General features: G+C 40.6%; 1 protein-coding gene across 1 annotated transcript in view; it reads left to right on the top strand.

Annotated features, from left to right (window-relative positions):
* Positions 1-6,500: 6,500 nt before the first annotated feature.
* nedd9 (neural precursor cell expressed, developmentally down-regulated 9) overlaps positions 6,501-24,337 on the top strand; it is a 29,381-nt gene continuing 11,544 nt past the window's right edge. The window contains 2 exon segments of the mRNA XM_034125244.1: positions 6,501-6,721; positions 19,499-19,906. Of these exon segments, the coding sequence (XP_033981135.1) occupies positions 6,710-6,721; positions 19,499-19,906 (420 nt within the window). The 5' untranslated portion in view covers positions 6,501-6,709.

Genomic DNA, 24,337 nt, shown 5'->3' with positions numbered 1-24,337 from the left:
CCTACACTGTGCCGAGATCATATATATGACTTCTGTGTCCTTGCGTTTTAAAGTGGAAAAAGGGTATTTTTCACCTCTCTTGTTTCCACTAATACAGCTCTGCTGTGTGCAGGGAGCTGTATGTCGTCTGAATTTTAAAAGTGTTCTTGACACTGAAGCATTATCCTGCGGTAACTGGTGACAGGATGATGAACAGTTGGCTGTGCAGCAGAATACAAGAGCAATCCAGAAGCAAATTACTCACAGGGGAAGGTGTGCCCGGGCAATGTACGGAGAATGAACAAGTGAGAGGGATAGAAAAACAGTGCACATTGAACTCTGGATTTTAAAAGATTGCCTTGGTGCCCAGTTAAGAGTAATTCACGTTCACAGCGAGCGTGTACGTGTGCAGCACAATCTGAGTCTGATTCAGACTTTATAGCCTTGTTTTTCAGCGAGCGTGGATAACTTATATCACTGCCAAGCTGAAGGCCAAATAAAGCAAAGCCTTTAGCCGCGCACAAGGAGCTATTCAGGTCATTGAAATACAACTGTGACAATCAGAGGTAAATGAACCCGTTCATGTTAGTGAGGTTGGCCAAACTGGAGCCTTGGAGTGTGTTGCTAAAGGCTACAGAGCTCATAGTGCTGCGACTGTCTCCTCTGATCTGTGGTGGATTCAGTTAATGACGCAGAGGGAAATCAATCTACTGTAATGTTTGAGCACAGTGACTGGAGACGTTAAGCAGCGCACATATTGAGAGCAGAGCGAGCAGCTTGGAAATGATCAAATCATTTAAATGTAATCGTTTCAGTCGATCGCCAGTTTCAGTCATCGAGTTCAGTACAAGTATTTCTAAACAGTATTTTCATAAAATATATGAATGCAAATGTTGAAGTATCATGTAAGAAAAGCAGCATTAAAATTGTATAATTCAATAAAACTTCTCAACTTTCCCAAAAACGTATTGACACTTGAAGAGTTTTTGACTGCTGGACATTATCTTGCATATGACTGAAATTCTAAGGATCTCTGTCAATTTTTGTGACAAGTTGACTTATTTTGTTTCAAGTTTGCCGACTTGAATTCATCAATACCATTTGCAAGACAGGAGCCAAACAAACATTTAAGACAAAATTAAAATGTTATCGACTAAACAAATAAGATAAAATCTGTTAATCAGTAAGCTTTAGAGTCGGGGAAGGTATTTTTGACAAATTTATATATTTGCCGGGTGTATACTGAGTATTTTGATCCTCAAAAGTTAGTCTGAATATGAGATTATTAAATCCCTTTTAGTTATCTTTGCCGCCATCTTGATTGTAAACCTACAGTTTCGTCATAAGTACTCCGTTTTTATGAGAGGAGGAAAAGTAAACAATACGAGGAAGGATCAGACTACTCCCAGAATGTATCTACTCCAAATGTCGACGGTACAGGTTAAGATTTACTGTTTTCCCAGTATACTAGGGTTATTCACCCAAAATATATTTAAAAAACAGCATTGAGAAAAATGGCAATGTATGTCTATGCGAACATGTAGAGCAGGGCTATTCAATTAGTTTGGAATGGGGGCCGGTTGATGAAAATAATCCAAAGCAAGGGGCCGGGAAAAAGATGGCTTGAAATATGAGCAATCATATTTAAGAGCTTCAGATACAGTAAATACTACAACAGCATAGTGGAGTGCATATATTGTGTTTAATTCAATCAAACAACATAGCCCCAAGGCCTTTATAGATCTAAATGGCAAGTTCAGAACTCAGTAGGCCTACATGTTTCATTTGATTTCATTTAGGTGAAATGATCTAATCATTCACGCAGAGATGCAATCAATGACAGGAGTTGTCACTACAGTATAGTAGGTGGGTTCGAAACCCGAGCCCGTCGAAGTTTTCAGGCATTGTCTACCCCTCTATCTCTCAATGTAACACCCTCTCTGGAATAAAGGCACTATGGCACAACATTATAACATTATACATTTTAACATTATACTCAAAGGGCCAGTAAATATCACCCCGGGGCCGGATTTGGCCCGCGGGCCGCCAATTGAATAGCCCTGATGTAGAGCTTACACAGGAAGTCGTGTGTGTGTAAGGTGTGGAGTTCATGTAATGTGTTGAATTATTCTAACATAGTACTAAGTAAAACCACAACCTTCCCTAACGTTGAACTTAGCAAAGTTGAACAAAAAAACAGATTTCATTTACTTTGTTTTCATTATTGTTTAAGTAAAATAGTGTTAATTTTAAAACATCCAGTTGTTGTGTCTACTCTCTTACATTGTTGGTTAAGAAATGTTGAAGTACATCAAAATGATATACTTGAGATACTTGTGTGGTGAAGTTAAACAATTATAGCCATCTAAGTCATTAGACAGTGTCATTGGACAAAATTACCATCTAAAGAAAATCTTTAAAGAATAAATGACAATTTGTAAAACAATAAGTCACCCTCTGTTACCTTGAATTTGCAAAAAACAACTAGCTTTTTCTCATACACATGTATTTTGCTAAAATTTTACTTTTTAGAACTATTCTGAATAAACAGTATATAAGTGGTAGTGACAGAATAATAAGGTTTTAGCAAAAAAGCATGTATTTTTGTTCTTGGATTTTTGGTTTACTGTGTCGGTATGAGAGAAAAAAACAAATTCCCTTTGAGAATTCAAGGTCACACGGGTAGTATATTTGACACTGGATTTGTAATTTTGTGGGGGTGCTTTTCCTTAAAGCCATAGCAGACCATTCTCAAAGTTTACGGTACAAATAGCAGAAAAACATCATGACCCCAACTGTGTGTCAGACTCGAATGTTCTCACTCTTCTTCTTCTTCTCTTGTGAGTTTTGTGCATTCCTCTCCGTTGCTGCCGAGCCACAAGGCTGCACAAGGTCACGGGGCACAAAGAGGGAGACACAGAGGAAGAGTGGGGGGCCTAGCCTGTCAGAGCGCTGTCTGTGGACTTAGGGTGGTGGTCCCATAAATCTGCCTGAGTTGGTTTGCGAGAGATTGAGGGACGGTGTTTCACAGGCAGCAGTGAGGGGCCACCTCCGCCCGGCCTCACAGAGGGGATGTTGTCAGTCTGACGCCTCCTGCCTCTGTCCATCCACCATACAGCAGCAAGAAGCCCTGCTGGAGGCAACAGAGCCCTGTGATCTCCACTTATGGAAGATGTATGGCTGCGGTGCCCTCTGTTAAACCTGGGGTCAGATCTGCAGGGGCGCTTATGTAACCCAAACATCACAGGCACCTGGCGGAGATGAAAGGCAGGAGGCTCATTTTTCACTCGCACTATTACCGGTCATTTCCGTGCTGAAATGCGCCATAATAGCACTGAAAGACCTCTGGAGGCCTTTCTGCTCGTGTAATACAGTAGGTGTGAGACCACAAATACTGCAGTCGTCATGGTGACCGGGCTCGACGCTCGGATGCCAATACAAATCTCCCTCGGGCAACTGAGAATCAAAAGAAGGATTTTGGGGCTGTAACTCAAGAGGCTCTCTACAGTAAATCCCTCATTTCTACCAGCGACAAGCTGATAAAGCTCGAGTTGAAACCAGCGGAAATGACACGCCACTAGAGATGGAAATCGAATGGACTCATTCAACCTCAGCCAAATGTGTTGAAAAATGGGATAAACAACCTTTTTTTGGGCTTATTATTTCAGGCTGTTTTTTTTACACAGCGCTGATACAAACAGATGGGTAATTGACTTGTGTTTGTCATAGGAAACAGGTGCTCACATGCACATAATCACATGGCATACACAGAAAAGAATAGCCCCCCAGTACCCACTTGTGGCTCAGAGAAAGGGCACCAGCTGGGCCTGGTGTATGACACACACACACACACACACACACACACACACACACACACACACACACACACACACACACACACACACACACACACACACACACACACACACACACACACACACACACACACACACACACACACACACACACACACACACACACACACACACACACACACACACACACACACACACACACACACACACACACACACACACACACACACACACACACACACACACACACACACACACACACACACACACACACACACACACACACACACACACACACACACCACAGCACCACACCACACACACACACACGTTTTGAGTGCCTTTACAAGAGGCATTCATCTGAGGATATGACTGTACAGAGGGGGACAATGAGATCCGATAGGGTCCCTGTGATTGTGATAAATGAGCTTACACACATTTGAGCATTCGGAAACACATGAGAGGCAAAGCTAATTACAGAAGATTTACCCATTTAGAGAAAACAGTCTATAATGAACAGACATCTTGCAGGCCACATCAGGCCTGCAAGATGTTCAGAATAACTTCTGTTGCTTTGTTTTTCACTGTTACATGACATGCAGATCTTGAGAACAATAATGCATACTTTGCAGAGATGGGCTGTGAGGATGTGTTAGCAGGGTGATGCAGAGAGAAGAAGGATTTCCTGCTAGTTCAGAGATCAGCTTGGGTGTTTCCTTGTCACCTCCATTAGACACTGAGCTGATATCTACGCTGTCGTCTATCTTCACTCAAGTCAGGGTGAGCACTAAAGATAACCTTTAAAGTACCGTAAAATAATTTGTAAATGTATGTCAAACAACCTGTACATGTTCCCAAGAAAGAATAAGTTAAGTATTATGTCAGGAAAGTCTTTGTATTTTGTATAGAAAGATGGAGATTCTTCAGATATTTTAACTTCCTTGTTCATTTCTTAAAATTAATTCAATCAAGAGGGTGACAGTTCCAGGTAATATGTGGTCGTTGAAAAAGTCAGTCAATTTGTTAACAGCGATTGTCATTTTTAAATAGTTGGAAACCCCTTCATGGTCAGTTTCAACCAGTGTTAGAAAAAGTAATCAGATATTTAAGTTGGAATAATACTCTGTTAAAATACTAATTTAAGTTGGAATAATACTCTGTTAAAAATACTAACACAACTAAGTGTCTACTTAATGTATTACTACTAATAAGTTCTGCATCAACACTAAAAGTAGCTCTACATACAATAAATATAAGCACAAACAAAGTAAAATAACTCAGTTTTGCAGAATAGTCCTACGAGGTGGAGCAGTAAGGTGCATCAATGATAGTATTTCTAAAAAAACAAATCTCTTAATCTAGTATTCCAAAAAAAGGTGAATTGACCAAGAGAACATACAAAAACGATTATTTTGTGCAGCCAGTGTTTTCAATCATGTAAACTGAAGCTGATGTTGAAGTGTTCACTACAGCTCGGAGAGAAAACAGATTAGTTTATGTATTTATTTATTCATTGAAGAGCAGGATGATGCACAGGCAGCGCTGTGTAACTGGGTGTTGTAATTTTCTTCTGAACCAATGGACACATTACTATGCAGAAGAAGATGCTACATAATCGCACTTCCTCCCAACTCAGTGTTACACTGTTCTCAGAAAAACAGCCAACACTGCAACAGGGCAAGAACTTCCTCTTAATCTGTTCAATTGTGTACTGTAGACAAATAAGTATAAATGAGGCTTTATTTTTGTAATTTAAACAATATAGCCTACATTTATTTTAATATTCATATTTATTTTGATATACATAACAAGTATAACTCAAGTAACTAAAATTACAACATGCAGGAGGGGGGACACAAAATATTTAAATATGAGTCATATTGAAGTTTGGTCAGTAGCATACAGTCATGCAATCAAATTAGATAAAAACTTGACTATTAGCTATTGCTAGCTAGCGAAGCGATACAAGGTGTAGGGTTTGATTATCAGTAACAACATGTTTTTTTTACAGTTATTTAAATGAACTTTTGTTTGAAACATCTAAAAAGCCCCACAATACCCGAGGGGCAGAATAAAAATGATTACATTCATGATACTAAAACCTATTGCCAGATTGTCTCATTTTACGTCAAAATGTGTTCTTCTTAGAGTAATTTCTCGGCTCAGATTTAAACACAGAGACATGATACACTGATTTTTGCCATTTAATGGGACTAATACTTTCTGAGGATATAAATAATGATGATTGATTTTGACTTAAGTTGATAAATCGGCTAAATCATAGAAGAAATCATAGAAAAAAGGTTTCTGACAATATTGCAGAACTTCAATGAGAATCATCCCAATTTAGATTTAAACATTGCTACAATGGAAACAGGAAGTGCTTAAAGCTAATTTGGCATACAGTGTGGGGTCAAATAGAAGGTTAAGAAAAAAGAAACGTAAGAAGACCTAGGAAAAGTGAAGTAGGCTATATTAACATTTACATTTTGTATTGCACTTTTTTAATACTTGACATTACTGAACACCTTTTGAAACATGTGTTCTATCTGTATAATTATATATCTGTTATTATTGTAATAACGAGGTCAGGTTTGTAACAGAGCAGTTCCGCAGTTCGCGCGGGGGGAGGGAGGCGGGACTAGAATGTTTCCACCGACCAATCAGCGGCGTTCTACTCAAATGAGCCTCTCGCAGCGTCAATGTGATGAAGAGTAGTCTGGCTCTGGAGGAGCAGAAAGAAGCGGTGCAGGATCCACAGAGAGAGTGTTTCTCCGTCTCTGAAGCTCTGGATGGCTGGTTAACCACACAGAAAACTCTTCAGGCCCTGCACTCACTCATGTGCGCTCTTTGAATGCGATAAAGCGGATATTTAACTCACTTTTTACTGGAGTCACAGAAGAGACCTCTGCAAAATGAAATACAAAGTAAGTAATGCGACTTGGATTGGAACAGCACTTTCTCGTTTGTCATTATGTATGTTAAAGAAATACTTATTTACAAAGCTGGTTTTGTCAGAAGAGTCGACGTGGATGATTGTACAACTTTTCCACTGTTGGCATTAACGCGGTAATTATAAGTTGTTTAAATGAGTGCATCCGGGTTTGTTTAAAAAAGAATCATCAGGTTATAAAAGGGAAACTGCTGAGAAGATGCTGTCACTTTTGTTAGAAATGTCTGGTCTATGTGTGAAAGTGTGTGTGGTGTGTGTGTGGATGTCTCATTTGAGGCTACAGCATTCAGTTGTTTTATCTATGCCTTCGGGCTACATTTATTGCGATCACAGGGGCGTAAATAGAGGAAAAGCGTACCCTCCTCCCCCCTTCAAAAAGGGATCTGAAATATGTTGTCATGTTCTGTTCATAATTTCAACTATTATTCCCCTACCAGTGTCCTAAATATAGTGACTTTTGAAAGTCAGATTGCCAAAAAAAGCACGTTATTCCACTTTACATTCAATTATGTGCTATTTGATCACCACCTTTTTGTTGGTGTTGGACTTTGTTTGGTTATCGTTTTATTTAGCTGGGCAATATGGATATCATCCTCAAAGAATGATGTCTTAATTTATTTGTAACTCAATTTAAAACTGTTATATTTGGGTTTCACCTAAAACAGTCTTTCATGATCTATAACTATACCATAAACTCAAACATATATCTGTACATCCAACGATATATGAGATCATCAAAACTGCTGGAACCAAAAACTGTTTGGCTTTCTTGTTAAAATATCTTGAAGTATGAATGGATTGTCATTGCCAGATAACCATTTAGTCAGTAGACTTATTTGTTGAAATTGGCCAAACTGTTAACTCGCCAAATATTCCTTTGAGAAAATCTTTGGGTTCCTGTAACCTAATAGTGGAGGTGTTACAGGGAAAGCTGCCACACTGGCACAACACATATTTTCAGTTGACTAATTAATATCATTAACTGTATTTTCCGCTTCTTGCTGAGATTGTTTGGTGCTTTCACTATAAAATGAATCGTGTCTGCATGAAAGGTCCTCAATGCTCTCATATTACTCTTCCCTTTAGCCAATCAGAGTCTTTGTTATGTCTGTCAATATTATTATTTTAGGATTTTACTTTGTGATGGACAGCTCGACTTCAGGCCCATCTAAATTACATTATGAACTGTTGCTGGATGTTAACATGTCATGGTCTTACTGGAGCTCTGCTGTGTGAATGCCTTTGAGCTTTTAGCACTGTTTTAAAACAATGGGTATTTAGCAAGAACCTTGGTTACTGAACTGTTGTATTTAAATGTCATCCCCTCTTTCAGTGAGAATTCTGCCTCACCATATTAGGGAAGCAAAAACTGTGCAAAGTGTTTGGATGATTCAGAGGTTTTCGAGGGCAGTGGCTGTTTTGTGAAGTGTGAAGTAGCCGTGTTGGCTCAGACTATTGACTTGACACAGTTTTGGATCCATTTTCCCCAGCGTCTACTGGGCTGTGTCAATGTTTAGCAGGGTGGGGTTGTGATTGGAGGGTGGTGCAGGCTGTGTGTCTGCGTCATGGTCCAGACTGAGTCATTGTCCAGTTAGTTACATAGCTCACATACCCGGAGAGAGCCGGAGCAATCGTATTGATGATGGGTTTTCAGATCGAGGCCAGTGAATGTGACAAGGACTTCAGCCTCAGAAAACTCCTCCTGGAGATCAGTGGAAGATAATGTTATTGCGATCAACAACAGTGTTTCCAAGCAAAAGGGGATCTCTGACGTAAAACGGTGCTTCTTTGTTTGACTGAGGCGAGATAAGGAGAGTACAGAAATCAAGCAGAGTGCTATTTGCTTATGATAAACATATCTGGATTATGCAACACTGCTAGATGAAAAGTAGTGTGGCAGGTAGGCAGACATAAGAAAGGTTGGAAAATCAGATTACACATTTTGCGTCACTGTGTCCATCTTTAAATCTGTTAAATAGTGCCAAAGTTAACTATGTCCCCTATCAAATCTCTGCTCTTGATCTCAGCCGCGATGAATTATTCACAGCTATATTAAGAGCTATTTTCCTCGCAGAGCGGTATTCAACACCAGCCTAACGAGCGTCTGGCGCCCCGTCTCATGGCCTGAGGTGAGGTGCCACAGCCTCCCCCCCCCTCCCCTCCCCTCCCCTCCTGGTTTCCCATTTGTGCTCAGGTGTGAAGGGAAGGCTTGTCTTCCATAGGTCATTTTATGCGTATAATCCCCCTGATGGGTCCGCAAACAGAGAGATTTCTAACAGCGTCAGTGAGGCCCACAGGTTTCAAATTCAGGAGGAGTACCAACACTTTGGGAATTACACTTTCACTTTCTGGTTGGAGAGTTAGATGAGATAGTCAACACCACTCTCATGTCTGTATAGTTAGTATAAGGCCAGAGCTAGTTAGCTTAGCTTAGCATAAAGGCTGATTCCTTGTGTACAAAAATGGTAAGGTTTGGACTTTCCGGTAGGCAGGAACTACTATTTAGATTTCATCGAAGTTGCAATATGGACTAGCCCTTTTAATAAGAATGCACAACATTTGTTAACATTTTTCAAAATATCATTCAGAATGAAAGCATTGGAGTGCTATAGATATCCCAGCCTGCAAGTTGTATTATATACACACTTAATTCCCTCCAATACAATGAATCATATTGTTATTCCAATGTCAGTGACATTTATCGCAACTATATATTTTTTTCTTGTTGTTAACCACTACTATCCAATAATATAAGAGTAGAGCCAGGTAACCTACCATTTAAAGTTTAACTTTCATTGAAAAACAACATATTTGTTTTAACTATTTGAGTTTCATACAGATTAACCACAATTGGAAATGTTAATTATTGAGCTTGTGCGGTGCAGCTATAGGTTGAATCCTAACCTTTGGTCACAGGCAGTCTTTATGCTAAGCTAACTCTCTATCTATAGCTTTGTTGACTTTTCAGACACGTCAGTGATATAACTGTAATGGTCTAACTCTCCGCCAGAATAAGTGTATTTCCCAAAATGTTAAACTATTCCTTTAATGCTTCACTAAACTATTTTCTGGAGTTAGCTTTTCAAATACCTCCCCCATCTTCTCACCCAAATACCTCCACAACCTTAAACTCATTCCTTGGTAGCTGACGTAACTGTTGCAGAAATAGCTTCACAACCACAGTGAGGAATGATTAGGTGGACCCATACTCTAGCCAATATGTGTGTGTGCTTGTGTGTCTTTGGTGTTTCTTTTTTATGGGTTCAGGCTCCAGGCACTGGTCCAACAGCAAAGAGGTTTTGAGGAGAGCAGAGCAGACATTGTTCTGAGAGGGAGGAGGAGGAGGAGGATTTGTGATGCTGAAAGGGCCTGCAGAAAATAAAAGAAAGAGGAAGTTGTGGGGGGAAAGAGAGGGCAAACAGTTGGATGTATTCGGTGGTTGTTGGATGGGGGGGGATGGGAGCCTGGAGGTCGAGAAGTGCCCCGTGAGAATGAGAGCATTCCAGGCGATCGTGCGTGGGAAGGTTGTTTCGGAAGATGCACATGATTTGTTTCAAGGTGCCCCTTTACATTGTAAATGAGTCTGGCAGTACCGGGATACACAGTCTACTCTTTGTCTAGAGACATTTGTGTTCTCCTGAAAGGAAACCAGGCAAACAATTCGTTTTGAGAAAACCTGCAAGTTCTATGCTCACGTTCAAGTAGTGAAATAGCTTTTGCACAGACTCTCTATCATAATTTACTCTCAGGCTGTTAAAAAGTCAGGGTATTTTTATGCTGTGACGTCCAGTTTTCTGAACATTTTAATGCAGAATGACTTCAAGTTTGCTCAAGATTTTTTAAGTAAGCGTGAAGAGCTTCTCCCCCAATGAGACTCAAAAGCAGTCGCCCAACCCCCCTAAACCCCCTCCATGCTGCGCCCCTCGCACCGTGAGCCAGTATTAAATATTCAAAAAAACGTCTGAAGCAGATAGACTGCATTGTGTGCTCATTCCAGCCAACGAGAGAGAGAGAAACTACCCAATATCAGCAACAATGCAGATAATCATTTCCATGTTTGACCTTTGGCGGAAATCATTCCCGCCAGCCCCTTCCTTCCTCCAGAGGAATGCCAACTATTTTGCAGGGTCATCTCTCAAGATGTAGCAAGCCACTGTTGGCCAGGTTCGACCCTGTGGAGAGTCCGTCCTCTTGGCAGATAAGAGTCAGCGTGACAGATGAGAAAAGTGTTTAATGCCACTGCACTGAATTGGTTCATTCTGTAGTTTGAGTACTCAGAGAAGCCACGAGATGGATTTCTTAATGCTGCAGAGTTGTTTTAGCTGGCTGGACATGTACCTTTGATAATAAATCAATAGCTGGTTATTTTTCAAGTCAAGACAGCAACACTCCAGTTCCAGCTCCTAAAATGTGACAATTTCATGTTTTTCTTTGTCATATATGACAACTGAATATCTTTGGCTCTTTGACTGTTTGGTTGGATGAAACCATTTGAAGAGGCCAATAATTGCAAAAAGCTCTCCTATCCTTCTTAAATGTCAGAATGTTGTTGTAAGACACAAGAGTTGAATATCTATTGGCTTAGGACTGTTTGTTAGACAAAAGAGTTTTAACATATCAACTTGGGTCCTAAGTGCTTCTCATGGGCATTTAAAAAAAAAAAAATCCAACAGAAAACATAAAAAATACTTGACATATGAATATATAATGAACGAAAGAGTGCCAACCTCTGACAGGGAAATAAAATACTCAAACTGAAAGCACATCCTCAGTAGATGTGTTCAAAAGCTCTAAATTGTTAAAAATGGTGAAATAATAAACAAAAGATGCTCCTTTTATCTCAGATGCCCTTCATGTTTGAAAGGGGGAAGATGGCAGCTTCAGTTGTTTGTCTTTTTTTGTCTGTGAGATCTTTCCGTGGCGTGAAATCGGGAGGACACTGAAGTGAATCTCCATCTCATTGGCTATTCCTATATGTAAAAACCATTCAATGTGGCCCTGCGGAGATGCCATGAAACATATTTCACAACTCGGCTAATGCCCCCTGGAGGGATTAGCTCTCGTCTCCGGGGGTTACCACGATGCACTCATGTACCCTCTTTTGGCATCAATGTCGAGCTTGGAAGCAATCCACGTCTCCGCTCTGCCAACACTCAGCGCCTCTTGGCATGGGCCCCATAAATACCATCCATACTGTTGTTTTTACTTTACGTTTTTGACCCCTAGGAGGTGCGGAAAATTGTCTATTGTAGGTCAGAGGGTGTCGCCAACCGAACAAAGCCTTTAGAGCGTGAAAAGATTCATAGCTTTGCTCAACGACAACAACATGCCAACTTGGGTTCTCAAATTGAATGACACTTTCTCTTCCTGCTGCACCATTCACACAGTCCTGGAACGATTTGGCGGAATATGAGAAGCAAAGTTGCACAATGTTTGCCAAGCAGACATTACAGTTCACAGAATTCAATACACTTTTTAGAGAGAACATCTCCAGTGTAGCTTTTCATCTAATTATAGGTTAGTGTTTAAGACTAGCGAGGAGGAGTCCAAGATGTGAAGTGATAAGTCGAGGTCAGTGGAAGGAAGCCTGGAAGTGCTGCAGGCTAAGAAGTTACCTTGTAGTTTATGTGACAGTAAACAAATAAAACACCTATGATGAATGGATAGAGTTCGGAAGAGAACTGTCATTTAACCAAGAAGTTACTCAAATCACTTCCTGTGACTAAAGCAAGATGTGGCTGACGGCATACTTTGTGTTGCATCACGAGTTTCAAAGCTGTAACTTGCAAAAAGGTTGCCACAGTTTAACAATCAGAATGGTAGGAATATGCAACTAATGATCATTTTCATTATAAATATGTCCAACCATTATGTTTTCGATAGATACCTCTTTTTATTCTTGGTACTAACATACATATGGCGAAAAAGCCAAACAAAGACAAAATGTCCTTATTCTTGTTTCTGGGTAAATGCCATGTCTTTGACACAGTTTTAGCGATGCATATCGACTGACTAAACAAATATGTCAGCTCTCAAACATAGATGTTTCAAGCTTCAGTGGTCACAGCTTGCAGTGTGGTTAGACAAAAAACTGCACATCACATCCTGTCTAAGAGAGACAGTCACCACACTGTTGCTGTTTAGAAGTGTTGGGGTGTGGAGATTTCCTTGCAGTGCTGCAACAGCTTGTGAATCACAAATAGGAGAAGAGGGAAGGTGGTGGGTGTCATATTTACACTGGGGATACAGTCGTCTTTTATGCAGGATGAATAGAGCCTGTTCTATCAGCCTGGAGGAGCTTGGTGTGCTGTGTCTTGATGTCTGTGGTCCTCTGAAAATCATTACACAGTCACAAATCAAGTCACAAAATCATGCTATTCAGATGTTGGGGGAAAATGGACTAATGAATAAGCCAATGACGTTATTTCTGTCCAATAACAGTGATTTCACAGTGGGGAATTACCCCAGGGGGAACTTCTGCAGTTGCCAGGTAGTACGTGGAAAGATTGTGGAGTCAATATAAGAGTTAACATGCCAGCACAGAGGTTAAAACACGTAGCTAAAAGTCGTGACAAAATGGTAGAAATAACCATATAAAAAGTTTTCTTTCTGATAACCAACAGGTACCCCTGTAGTGTCTCTGTCAATAACCTCATTCAAGTGCTGCTTGTTACAGTGTCATTTCAAATTGAACTTCCCTCTTCACGGGAAGTTGGGTTTAGGCAACACAACTCTTAATTTGGTTATGTTTAAGAAAAGATTGTAGTTACTGTCACTAATGCAACTGAGAGTCGTGGTACTAGTATAATAATAGTGTACTATTGCTGAACTAACCAAACTAAATGTGGATGGTTCAATTGTAGAACAAATTTAATAATATAATGAATAGTACTATTTATTTGGAACCTACATTCAGTCAATAGTACATAAAGTCATAACATGTCATGGCTGTTTGGGTGCCTCAGACCAACAAGTATTGGAAACCAATTTGGCTGATGACCATGATGGAGGCCACACATGGAATAAACCATTGATTGTTAGCTCTATCGATGCCACTGTAACTGTGTCATATTGATTTACAGCTGCTTGCATAACATATCAATCAGTCCCTGTGTGGCAGCAGTGCATGTATTGGATCACATTTCCCTGGCTTAAAATAAAAGCTACAAAAGTTGTGTCATTTTCCACAAGACTTTTTCCGAAATAGCGGAGGTGAAGTTTCACCGAGGCTGCTGTGTAATTATGTTAATGGCGGCCCACTGGCTTAGGCTGTAATCAGAGGGTCAACCTTCCTGAAAATGTCCAAATGAAGAAATTACCATGTGGTCTGAGCTCTGAACCGCTTCCCATGAGCCCTTTCTACCCAGAACCCTTCACACGGCCCATTTATTTGAACTGGCGCTCACCCGCACTCTGAGGAACGGCTTGTAAAAGTCATCAGGTCCTCATTACCGTCATTACTATAATTATTTTCTATATTTAACCATGTGAAATGAGGCCAAATGAGTGTGCTGGTTCGCCCTCTTCCGCGAACCAACCCGGGTCTTGTTGCAGTTGGTACGGTCCTAATTTTCACACCAATAGGTTTTCACAGTTGGAGCGTACCACTTTTTTTGGAGCAGGTTGTTGTTATTCTTGGTTGAAAACATCCTTTTCTCTTTGAAAGACGAACAGCTCTCGTTGCTGTGGGGACGCTATGTTACTGCTGGGTGCTGTGGTTGGGTTTTTGGCTGCAGAAGCAGAGGAATTTAAGTATTTGTGAGCTTGTTTAGCCAAAGCCACCTTGATTATTAGTAGATTGATGTCTACCCCAGAGAGGCAGAGCCAAAACCACCCAGAGAGTACTGACTGAAAGCAAAGGTGGGGCCCTTTCAGTAAGCAGTACAGTTACGTAAGGTTTTATTTTCAGATGGTCAGCGAAGGCTTTTACTCACACGGGACGTTTACACTGTTTGTGCTCAGGCGAGACGCTGGTGGAAAAAAAAGCCTTGTTGATGTAAAGGTTTGTGAGTCAGAGTGGAGGGGCTCAGACAGCTGGGTCTTCAGGCTGTATGTGCAGCTCCAGGTGGGAATCTGGACGGCTCAGATTTGCACAATTCCTCGTTTTCTAATGACGAAAACATACAAGGCTGTGAGAACGCCCCTGAAACCAGATGTTGTAGAGGGCGGCATTAGACATGGGAAACCCCCAATAATAAATAAAATACATGTGTACACAAGTTTCGTACCTCCTTTTATCTGGAACAGATACGTTCTTCAGCAATCATGCCAATGTTTGTCAAGCTTCATCCTTAACCAAATAGTTACAGGTAAACATTTCAGTCACTTTTAAAAGGAATAGCCCAACAATATTTTCTCAGTTTTATATAATTGTAAACTGCATGTTTTGGGGTTTGCACTATAATTCGGAGGAAAAAAGATTCTGAATCAACACCGTGGCCATTTTTTCCATTATTGTTTGACATTTCATAGACCAATACATATTTCAAATAAGGAATTATTAGATCTATTGAACATTAATGTGTTTGTTATTTTATTCGACCATCAGCTCTAAAATATTTAGACAACTATCAGATGTGACAAAGAAAAGTAGCATATTATCACATTTAAGAAGCTAAAATCAAAGAATATTTAAAGACACTTTTTCAATGATGAATGGATGCTTAGAAATAGTTGCAGATGACTTCTTTGTCAAACTAATAATGGATTCATGTAGCTCTACATTTGAACAAATGGTAGAAGCCTTAGATTATGCAAATAACTGATAAATAACCTTAGGAGGTTACATAGAAATACGGTATAACAAAATCCAGTTAAAAATCTAAAATTAAAATCAGGGTTAACTTTTTCATAAACGTTATATAAGGGGAAATGTAAAAGGATACCAGGTTAGACTGCCTTGTTTCCTTTGACGTGCTTAAGACATAGTGGGCCCAAAAAGGTTTGAAAAATAGCAATGAGCCAAACCATTAAAAGACCTTTCGGCTTATTTTGAGATAAGCTCTTGCCTTCTAACCCACTCTGAACACCCCCTCTAACCTCTGTTATTACATCAATATTTAAATGGCAGGACCAGAAAAGCTTTGTGTTTACATTAGGAAGCAGCAGAACGCCTCACTGACTTATAACACATAACTTCCTGGAAGCTGGTCGTCAGTGGGTGAAGCAGAAGGGGCCCTCCCTGCCTGCCCACTGACAAATGACAAACACATGTGTTTATAGGAAGATCAATGGCGAGCGGTGCAGTCACCGTGTTGTGACTAACCAATGTTTATAGCAGAGATCTGACGCCCGCTTTAATACTCAGTTTCACCTGCTGCGATTACAGTGATGCAGTGAAGCAAACACAAACAAAAACAGGAGCATCACTTAAAAAAAAGGATCTGCATGTAGCTGTTAGCCATTACAGCTAACAACAGGTTTGTTCAAAATGATAAGGGGTGATATTTTCTGTTTCACATATCTTCTCTGGCTCATGTATGACTCAATCTTTATTGGTCGAGGTGCTATTCAAGTGGTCATGATTTTCATTTATATTGTCTGTATGTGTACCTCCCCAAAAGCTCTGCTCCAATAAAGCGAAACCACAGTGAGTGTGAGGGTTAAGTGTGTGAACATGTTTCCCACTCGCCACACTCACCTCAACACACCATGCCGTACGTGTTCCGATCTTTTAATGCGATGTACTGCCAGCAAATACTAAAGTTTAAGCGTTCTATCGATGTGAAATGACCTTCATGGTATAAAGGAAATCATGGTACAGTATATATCATTTATATTTAGTTGACATTAGCTTTATGTACTCAATGTATCGAATGAAAAAATAAACGACACTGCAAAACTAAATAAAAGCTTGAGATAGTTTTCCTCTTTTTTGAATGAAGGACAAATATAAGCTCTAAGAGTATTGGAAACTTTTAGCCACTTTTGTATGTGTACACATTGGTTTGTGATTGTGTGCATGTGGCATTCTCTCAAAGCAGCGTGTGCTACGTGCAGTTCTGTGCTCTGTGAGGTAATTTAATTACTTCTGAACACGAAGCAGTTTACCACAGCATGGACCTAATGCAGGAACGACTTGTACAAACAGTTCTGATGCGGCATTTCAGCAAAATGATGGAATTCACCAATTATCTTGTATCTGTCCAGACTTGTCATTCCAGTAGTCTGCCATTCTCCGCAGGGGGGGGAAAAGTGATTAAAATGTAAGAATCATGATGCCATCATTTCTAATCTTTTACCTGAATATCTTAATTACTTTTTTCGATTAATGGAGCCATTTTAGTTTGGATTTATATATTTTTGGGCATATTTCAGCATGACAGCATAGACTTTCTGTCAATCTGTTATTCTGCTATCCTTACCTGACCTGTCCTTCAGTGCTAGAATTGGATTATTTGGGATTATTTTGATTCCCTTAACAACAATAGTAATACATCTGCCAATTCTGTTACCTTTGTGTCTGCATGACCTTTTGGTGTGAATTTATTCTGTAGATGAAACTTGGCCCTCAAACAGAAAAGAGAAAGTCAAATGATATGGCGCATTTAAAAGGTCTTGAATATGCTAATAATTAAATCTCAAAATCGGGCAATTGACATTCATGAGGCTTAAACAAGCACTCTACAACAAATGTGTGCAGTTCGAAGACGAATAAAGGGTTTGGTGAGTCTGATTCGTACAAATGAACATCAGACAGAGAGGGAGGTTTATGATAATACAAAAATGTTCTTGCATGTTTGAAATTATTCAAACTCTGGCTGGAGCTACAGTTGTAATCACAGTCATCAGCATTTGGTTTCCTCATGGATGCCAGCATTGATGACATTATTGCAATGAGCATGAACATCCAGGTCTACTCCCATTGGGCTAATTCGACCTCGGGAGGTCACAATCAAAACTTGTTTCAGCTAGCTGGTGGCAGGGGGTTGATTGTGGGGATGTAATAGTGCGACAGGTGTTCCTGGCTAATGGCCCTGACAGCAAACTTAGACAATAGCCAGAGAGGCCAGGCCCGCAGTGAGAGATAACGATGTCGGCAGCAGAAAGAGTTTCACATGGGAACTGCCTGAATCAGGCCGGGTAGGAAAGAGGAAGGCCAAAGAGGTTTCAAGAAAGCCTCAAATTGCGCTTCCTGATTCCCACACTGTTAAAAAAAGGTACTAGAAAGATAAGTGAAACTGGATTTCCCTTTCAGAAGCTATATTTGGGTGTGTAAGCAGTTAGTCCCTGTTTCTTGCTTGCACTTTTCTAATAATCCTCCCTCTGTACAAATATTTGTTTCTAATCCAAATGTGCATGTAGTTTGAAATTAGATTAGGAATCAGATTATATCTCCTACGCAGCTCATTTATTCTGATACAAATGGGTTTAATACAAACTGCAGGATGAGTTTATAAAGGTTTAACGTCGGCAGCCGTCTGGTTTCAACCCTCTGTAGGTTTGTCATCATTATAAATATATATTTGACTTGATTACAGAAGAAAAGGCGATACATAAAACAAACAACATGTTTCACTTACGTAGTGGGTTGCAACAATTAAATTAAGTGATGTTGTTTGCACAAAATACAGTCAAGCTGGGAAAACCAAACAAACACCCTCCTCTCCTTCAGTTTAGTTGCCCTTGAGCAAGGCACTTAATCGCTAATTGTATTTATGGAGCTTACAGAGTTTAAGCACAGGACTGTTGTTGTGCTGGGCATCTCCCAAGAGTTCAAGTTTGTTATCGAGCGATTATGAAGCAGCTGAAAAGGAGTGTTCATACTCAGTTAACTCCTTCCATGGATGAATACAAGCTAAAGGAAAAGGACTGATGCATTTACTGAGGCAATTAGGCTTAAAATGCCTCTTTCAGACAGAAGTGGCACACTCTAGGGGTTTTCCTATCTCCAAAATCTGTGGTTCAGAGTCATTATCCCTCCGCCCTGCGCTGGCCCTTTAGATAACTGTACCCTCGAGCAGAGAGCCGGCTGATAAAATCCCATCAAGTTCACATTGGTTTGAAAGACATCTGGCGTGGAGCTGGGGGCTAATGGGATCCTCCATGGTAATTTGAAGAAAAGTTCACCAGCATTTCATTCACCAAAATGGTTGAAAACTGCCGGAGAAGTATTGTGAAAGAAAGTAAACTACAGTGTTTTCAAAGAATACTTTGGCATTAAGTGTGGGGTTTGGAACAACTTGTTTTTGTATGCTTAAAAAACTACAGATAGTAGATGATTGGTTTAGTTTAGCATACAATCTGGAAAATGGGGGCAAACGCTATCTTGTCTACAAGAAACAAAATTGGCCTTGTGGCACCTCTATAGACCCAGATCCAAATACATTATAAGTTGTGGGTTTATCACTTATAAAGAAATTAGCTGTAAACTTTCTTTGTCCACGATCAGCCATTTCCTGAAGTTGCATAGTCACCTTGAGACAACAAAACCTCACTTGATGCTTTTACACATTTGTTCTGTACAAATTAAACAAAAAAGACGTGTTCTTTATTGAGCTCTAGAGGCGATGGCCAGAGTCAGGCCAACTATTTCCCCCTGTTTTTAACTCTTGGTGCTAAGCTATAAGCTAACTTGCTACAGGCGGAAGCTTCTAACTTAAAGTATAGGAATGAGAATGGAATTGATCTAATCCAAGTCTAAGCAAGAAAGTTAATGAGTTGATTTCCTAAAATGCATTTATGTTTATTAGAATGGAAAAAGAAGCCATGAACTTTGTCTAAAGAACAACGTGTGCCCTTATTTCCGCAGAACCTGATGGCCAAAGCATTGTACGACAACATGCCGGAGTCCCCCGAGGAACTGGCCTTCCGTAAAGGGGACATCCTGACGGTCATCGAGCAGAACACGGGGGGGCTGGAGGGCTGGTGGCTCTGCTCCCTGCACGGCCGCCAAGGCATCGCCCCTGGCAACCGCCTGAAGCTGCTGATCGGACCCATGTTCGAGGCCCAGTCGCCGGCCGCCGCTGCCCAGTCCCCCCCTCAGAGCTCGGCCTATCAGCAGAAGGCTGGCTCAGTGGGGGCTCAGGGCATCTACCAGGTGCCCCCCTCCCTCCAGAGTCCACAGAGTCAGCAGAGCATCTACCAAGTTCCCCCGGCACAAGACATCTACCAAGTCCCACCCAGGAGTACTCTAGCAGCTGATAACACCCCCAGCAAGGTAAGACATGAAGATAGTTGATTACGTTTCCCTAGGGTTGCAACTAATGACCATCTTAAATATCAGTGAGTCTGTCAATTACAATTTTGATGAATCATTTAATCCAATCATGCACCATGGACCAGCTGATTAAAGTTCCTTTAAGTGTAGCGGAGGAACTCATCAGTGAAGCCACCTCTTGAAGTGATTGGTTGGAAGCTGTGGACTTCTGGCTCTCTAATAAATCAATAAAGTGGTGTAGAAAAACAATTCATCACACTTTGTCATAACTTCCAATAGCTTGTGTTAGCACATTCATATATTCACTTAAATAAAGAAGCAACATTTGGGTTAGGGTTAGATCTGAAATGGAGATTTTTGGGGTATTTTTCTCGATAAATGTCAATTGTCAAATGTTTTAGCCCCAAAATGTCCAAAGGAATTTGGCTTCCATTATTCATTTGATTATATTTCATTGGGTTTTAACATAGTCGCAAAGTAGTGAAATACACATTTTAAGAAACCCAATGCCAATTATGTACTCATCTTATATTTTTCAGATACAACTGTATAGTGGGGGATGAAAGCATTGAACAATTGAAAATGATGAAGTGGGTTTAGAGAAAAGGGAGACTGATCTCTGGAGACAGTCCTTGAGGATCAGAGCGGATTTAAAACATCCACTCTGGTGGGCGTGGCCTTCACTGGTATTAGATGTGAAAGGAGAAGGCATTCGCACCGTGACCTGTTATCCTGCCAGCCTGCCACGACTCCCATCAATGTGATTACACACAGAGAGCAGAGAGGCCGGAGAGATTGTGGGTCTGTGATGTGAAAATGTGCACAGGGTGTGCCGGGCCTGGTGCTCACCACAGAGCAGGGTAGTGTTTTTGTGCAGAGCTCCCATTTGGCTTTATATGTATATTGGCACACTGTGTGTAGCCGAGCCAGTCTAAGCCACAGAAGGGCAGTGAATATGGGAATAACTCGTGGAAAAGCAAACAGAACAGAGCTGTTTTTTGGATTTCGGTGGAGCCCAGCTGCATTTAAATGCTGTAAGCGGGCGGCTGGCAAACCCATTACACCTGGCATGGTCCTCTCACAGTTTAGATATATGTACACAAAAAGCAGTGTGTCCATTGTGCATATTTGTTGTTTTACTGGCCGTTTAGTATATTATTTAAAGCTTATATCTCAAGCTGTCCTGGAAAACATATCAGGTTATTATTGCACACAGAACCAGATTGAATAACGTTGGTAAAGGTGATGTAAGGAATACATAAATAAAGCTGTATTGCTTTATTCCTTATTACCGAGCCATTTTGCTTATCCAGTCGTTTTTTTCAACATTTAACTTGGTCTCAGTATTACAGAAATGGCTCCAGATGAACACAAGCGAGCCCAGTGATTCTCCATTAAAAATGGTGATTATCCAGGTGTGTGCTTCAACAGGAGGGAAAAACCTTCCTGTTTATTCAACCGCTTAACTAGTTTTAGCACCTCAGACCAGATCATCCCTTCAGGAGACGGATATTAATTATATGCTGGATGAGCTTTTGAAATCCCTAGGGTGATTTTTGTTTTACAAATCAGCTCCAGCCATCATAGAAATGAGCTAAGGTGTGCATTTTCAGAAGGTAAATAGGCAGCAGGCGCCCAAGGCTTCGAGGACTTTGTGTGATTGACTGTGTGATAAAGTCATTCTGAGAGGAGAGACCTGTCAATCAACCTGCAAACTGCCAACCAACACTAACACAAACAGGCCTCAAGGCTTACGTGATGAACGGTATTAAAAAAGGCTTTGGTGATAAGATGGAAAATGAAATGTGCTTCTAATGAGAGTGCGTATTGTGCTGTAATCATTTTATTGGAGAGATCAAATTAACTCTTGGACGTTTCACTTTCCCTCCAATCTGTGGTTGTCAAAATGGTTCAATTTCCAGCGGTTGTTCCTGTCTAATGAAGAGAGCGATTTTTTACTCGGAGCATTGCCGGAGTTCAGACAAGGCTCTGTTGTTTTCCATTGACGTTTGACCCAATCACCATTTGTATCTGTAGCCACAGTTGTCCTGTTAAAGCCAAACTAGAGGGAAAGATTTATAGAGAGGAAGTTGAAGGAGTTATTTTGGGCTTTCAGAGTTCAAAAAGTCCCATTTTAGCTGCTTGGATGGAAATTAAACTGGATGAATCATCAGTATAAGAAATGAACAGGGCATTGTCCTGGGTAAAAAGTCAAAGATGCATATAAAAACATAAGGAGCGGATAATAGCCATTATCATCCACAATATTTATTTTGATATGACCAGTTTAAGCTTCAATACTAGTTGGTTGATATTAAATATATATCAACCAAAATATATATAATTTCTTTTGAATTATAATATTTCATCTCTAAACTCATTAATGTGTAATCAAGTCTTCATTTTTCAAAAGATAATGGCAAAAAAGAAAAGAACTATGATGGTTCATCTAGTCTATGGTCCACGGCAGAAAAGCATTGGAAGCAGTTTCATTTAAGTTTAAAATGATTTAATTGGATAAATGGAAACCAACACGTTTGAACTCAACAAGTCTTAATCAGAAAATTACCAATTTGATTTGTTTCAGCCTTTTGCAAGTCAAGTCAACCTCAACCCCCTTTTAATTAAAGTTCATTAAAACAAAATCTCGTTTTTCGGGAACAAATGTAACCCTTTGAAGTCCTAATGATTGTTGAAAACATCTGGGACATAAAGCATGGTATGTTGGAGAAAAGTTGTGCTATTAAATGTTGGTAAAGTTAACAAAGAGGTTTCGTTTTTTAATGACTCTTGCTATTCATTGTATCTTATTCTTTATTGCAACTGCTAGTCATTTTGAGCTATTAAGTTCACCAAACTGTGAAATGGTCACAATATAAAAAAACATTAGAATTATCTAAGAGACTTTAAAGAGGCTCTTTCCAATTTGAAACTTTACAAGTCTCATAGTATTTGTTGAGATCATTTTTGTCTACGTGAAATCCAAACACCAAATCAGTTTGGTGTACTGCTGCAGCGGTATTGATGACAGGCAGCGGAGCGTTGTCTCATGCATAGTCAATGTGCTAAGAGGCAATGGAGCTGAAGGGAAAACAGACTTTTTCTTGTCTTCAAGTGACACTCACTTCCTTCCCAAATGATTATGGAGACTAATACCAGGACCCTACACTGGATAATCCCCTATCATGTTACTGTAAGGCCTCCAGCAGAGCGCGGCTCCTTCATGTCCTTCGCCATGTGTGTGTAGAGTGCATGCATGGGCTCCTCTCTGATTTGCATGCCAACCCAGCAGTGCAAATCCAGATTGGCGAATGTCTGTTTTCCCTTCATGTGGTTCGGTTCTCTGGTATATAAAAGGCACACTGAGGTTTTGGCGCTCTCTTCCTCTTCTTCTGTATCCGTTTGATGCTGTAGCCTTGTCCTTGGTTGACCCTCCTTACCCCCCCCCCCCCCTCTCACGGCTTCAGAGCTGGGACCGTGTGCCTCGAGCTCTCGGCCACACAAAGAGCCTCCTCACATGGAGAAGCCTTGTACCGTCTTTTATCATCCTGCTCTCAGAGGCCCGTTTTTCATCTCAATGTGCTGCTCCTGATCTTTTCTTGGGCTCTGAAAGGTGTGTCTGTTTCACGCCGTCAGTTTCTCCCCAGTTTCCTCTGACTCAGGCGCTGAGGTCACTGTGTTCAAAGATGGGTTGGGTTCAGAGTTCAAAGATCTCCGCCTAGTTCCTTATCTGCTCCCACCAGACGGCCTTTTCATTCCTCACTTCCTGACTTCATGAGGTCTGTTCCTTGTAAGGGCATTTCCTCCATTCACTGTGTCATACCCATAGATCCAATCAGCTCATTGGTGCCATAAAGAGGTAGAGGTGCAACAATAGGATTCATAAACTCCCACACAACTCAAGGAAGTGCTCCAATGGCTGTTTATGGACTGTAAGGGCGTGCCATCTACCTTGGTAAAAGTCCCCCTTTGGAAGTAACCAGGTTATATACAATGAATGGCTTGTTTGTTTGCCTGGGACGTATTTACTCTGCCTAATCATGCGCAGGACAATCTCAGCTCCAGATAAGTGAGTTATTTCTTCCTGCAGTGGGCCAAGCTCCTTCAGACGCCCGTCTGTTCGCCATTGTCGCATATGTGATGAATCGCTGGCCCATGAGGTTTGATCGGAGGGAGCAAGGTCATAAATCAGTTGTACCAAAAGTAATGTGCTCTTCTGTGTGTGCATACTAAAAAAGGACTTTCTCTCCTTGAAAGTTTTAAAGCAGCAGATGTGATAGCAGAAGTAGGAGCTTTGGTCAAACTTTATTTTTTGTCAGTGCAAAACCCGAAGATGTTGAATATGATATCAAGCAGGAGGCTTTGAGAGTCTTTGAATGGGCTGAAATAAGAATACTTTTCAATTTTGTGCTTGAAAAACTTAAGAAGGTT

This window comes from Trematomus bernacchii, unplaced genomic scaffold (assembly GCF_902827165.1).
Source record: "Trematomus bernacchii unplaced genomic scaffold, fTreBer1.1, whole genome shotgun sequence".
NCBI lineage: Eukaryota > Metazoa > Chordata > Actinopteri > Perciformes > Nototheniidae > Trematomus > Trematomus bernacchii.
The sequence above is the reverse complement of the archived record's forward strand: the minus strand, read 5'-3'. Positions and strand labels throughout refer to the sequence as shown.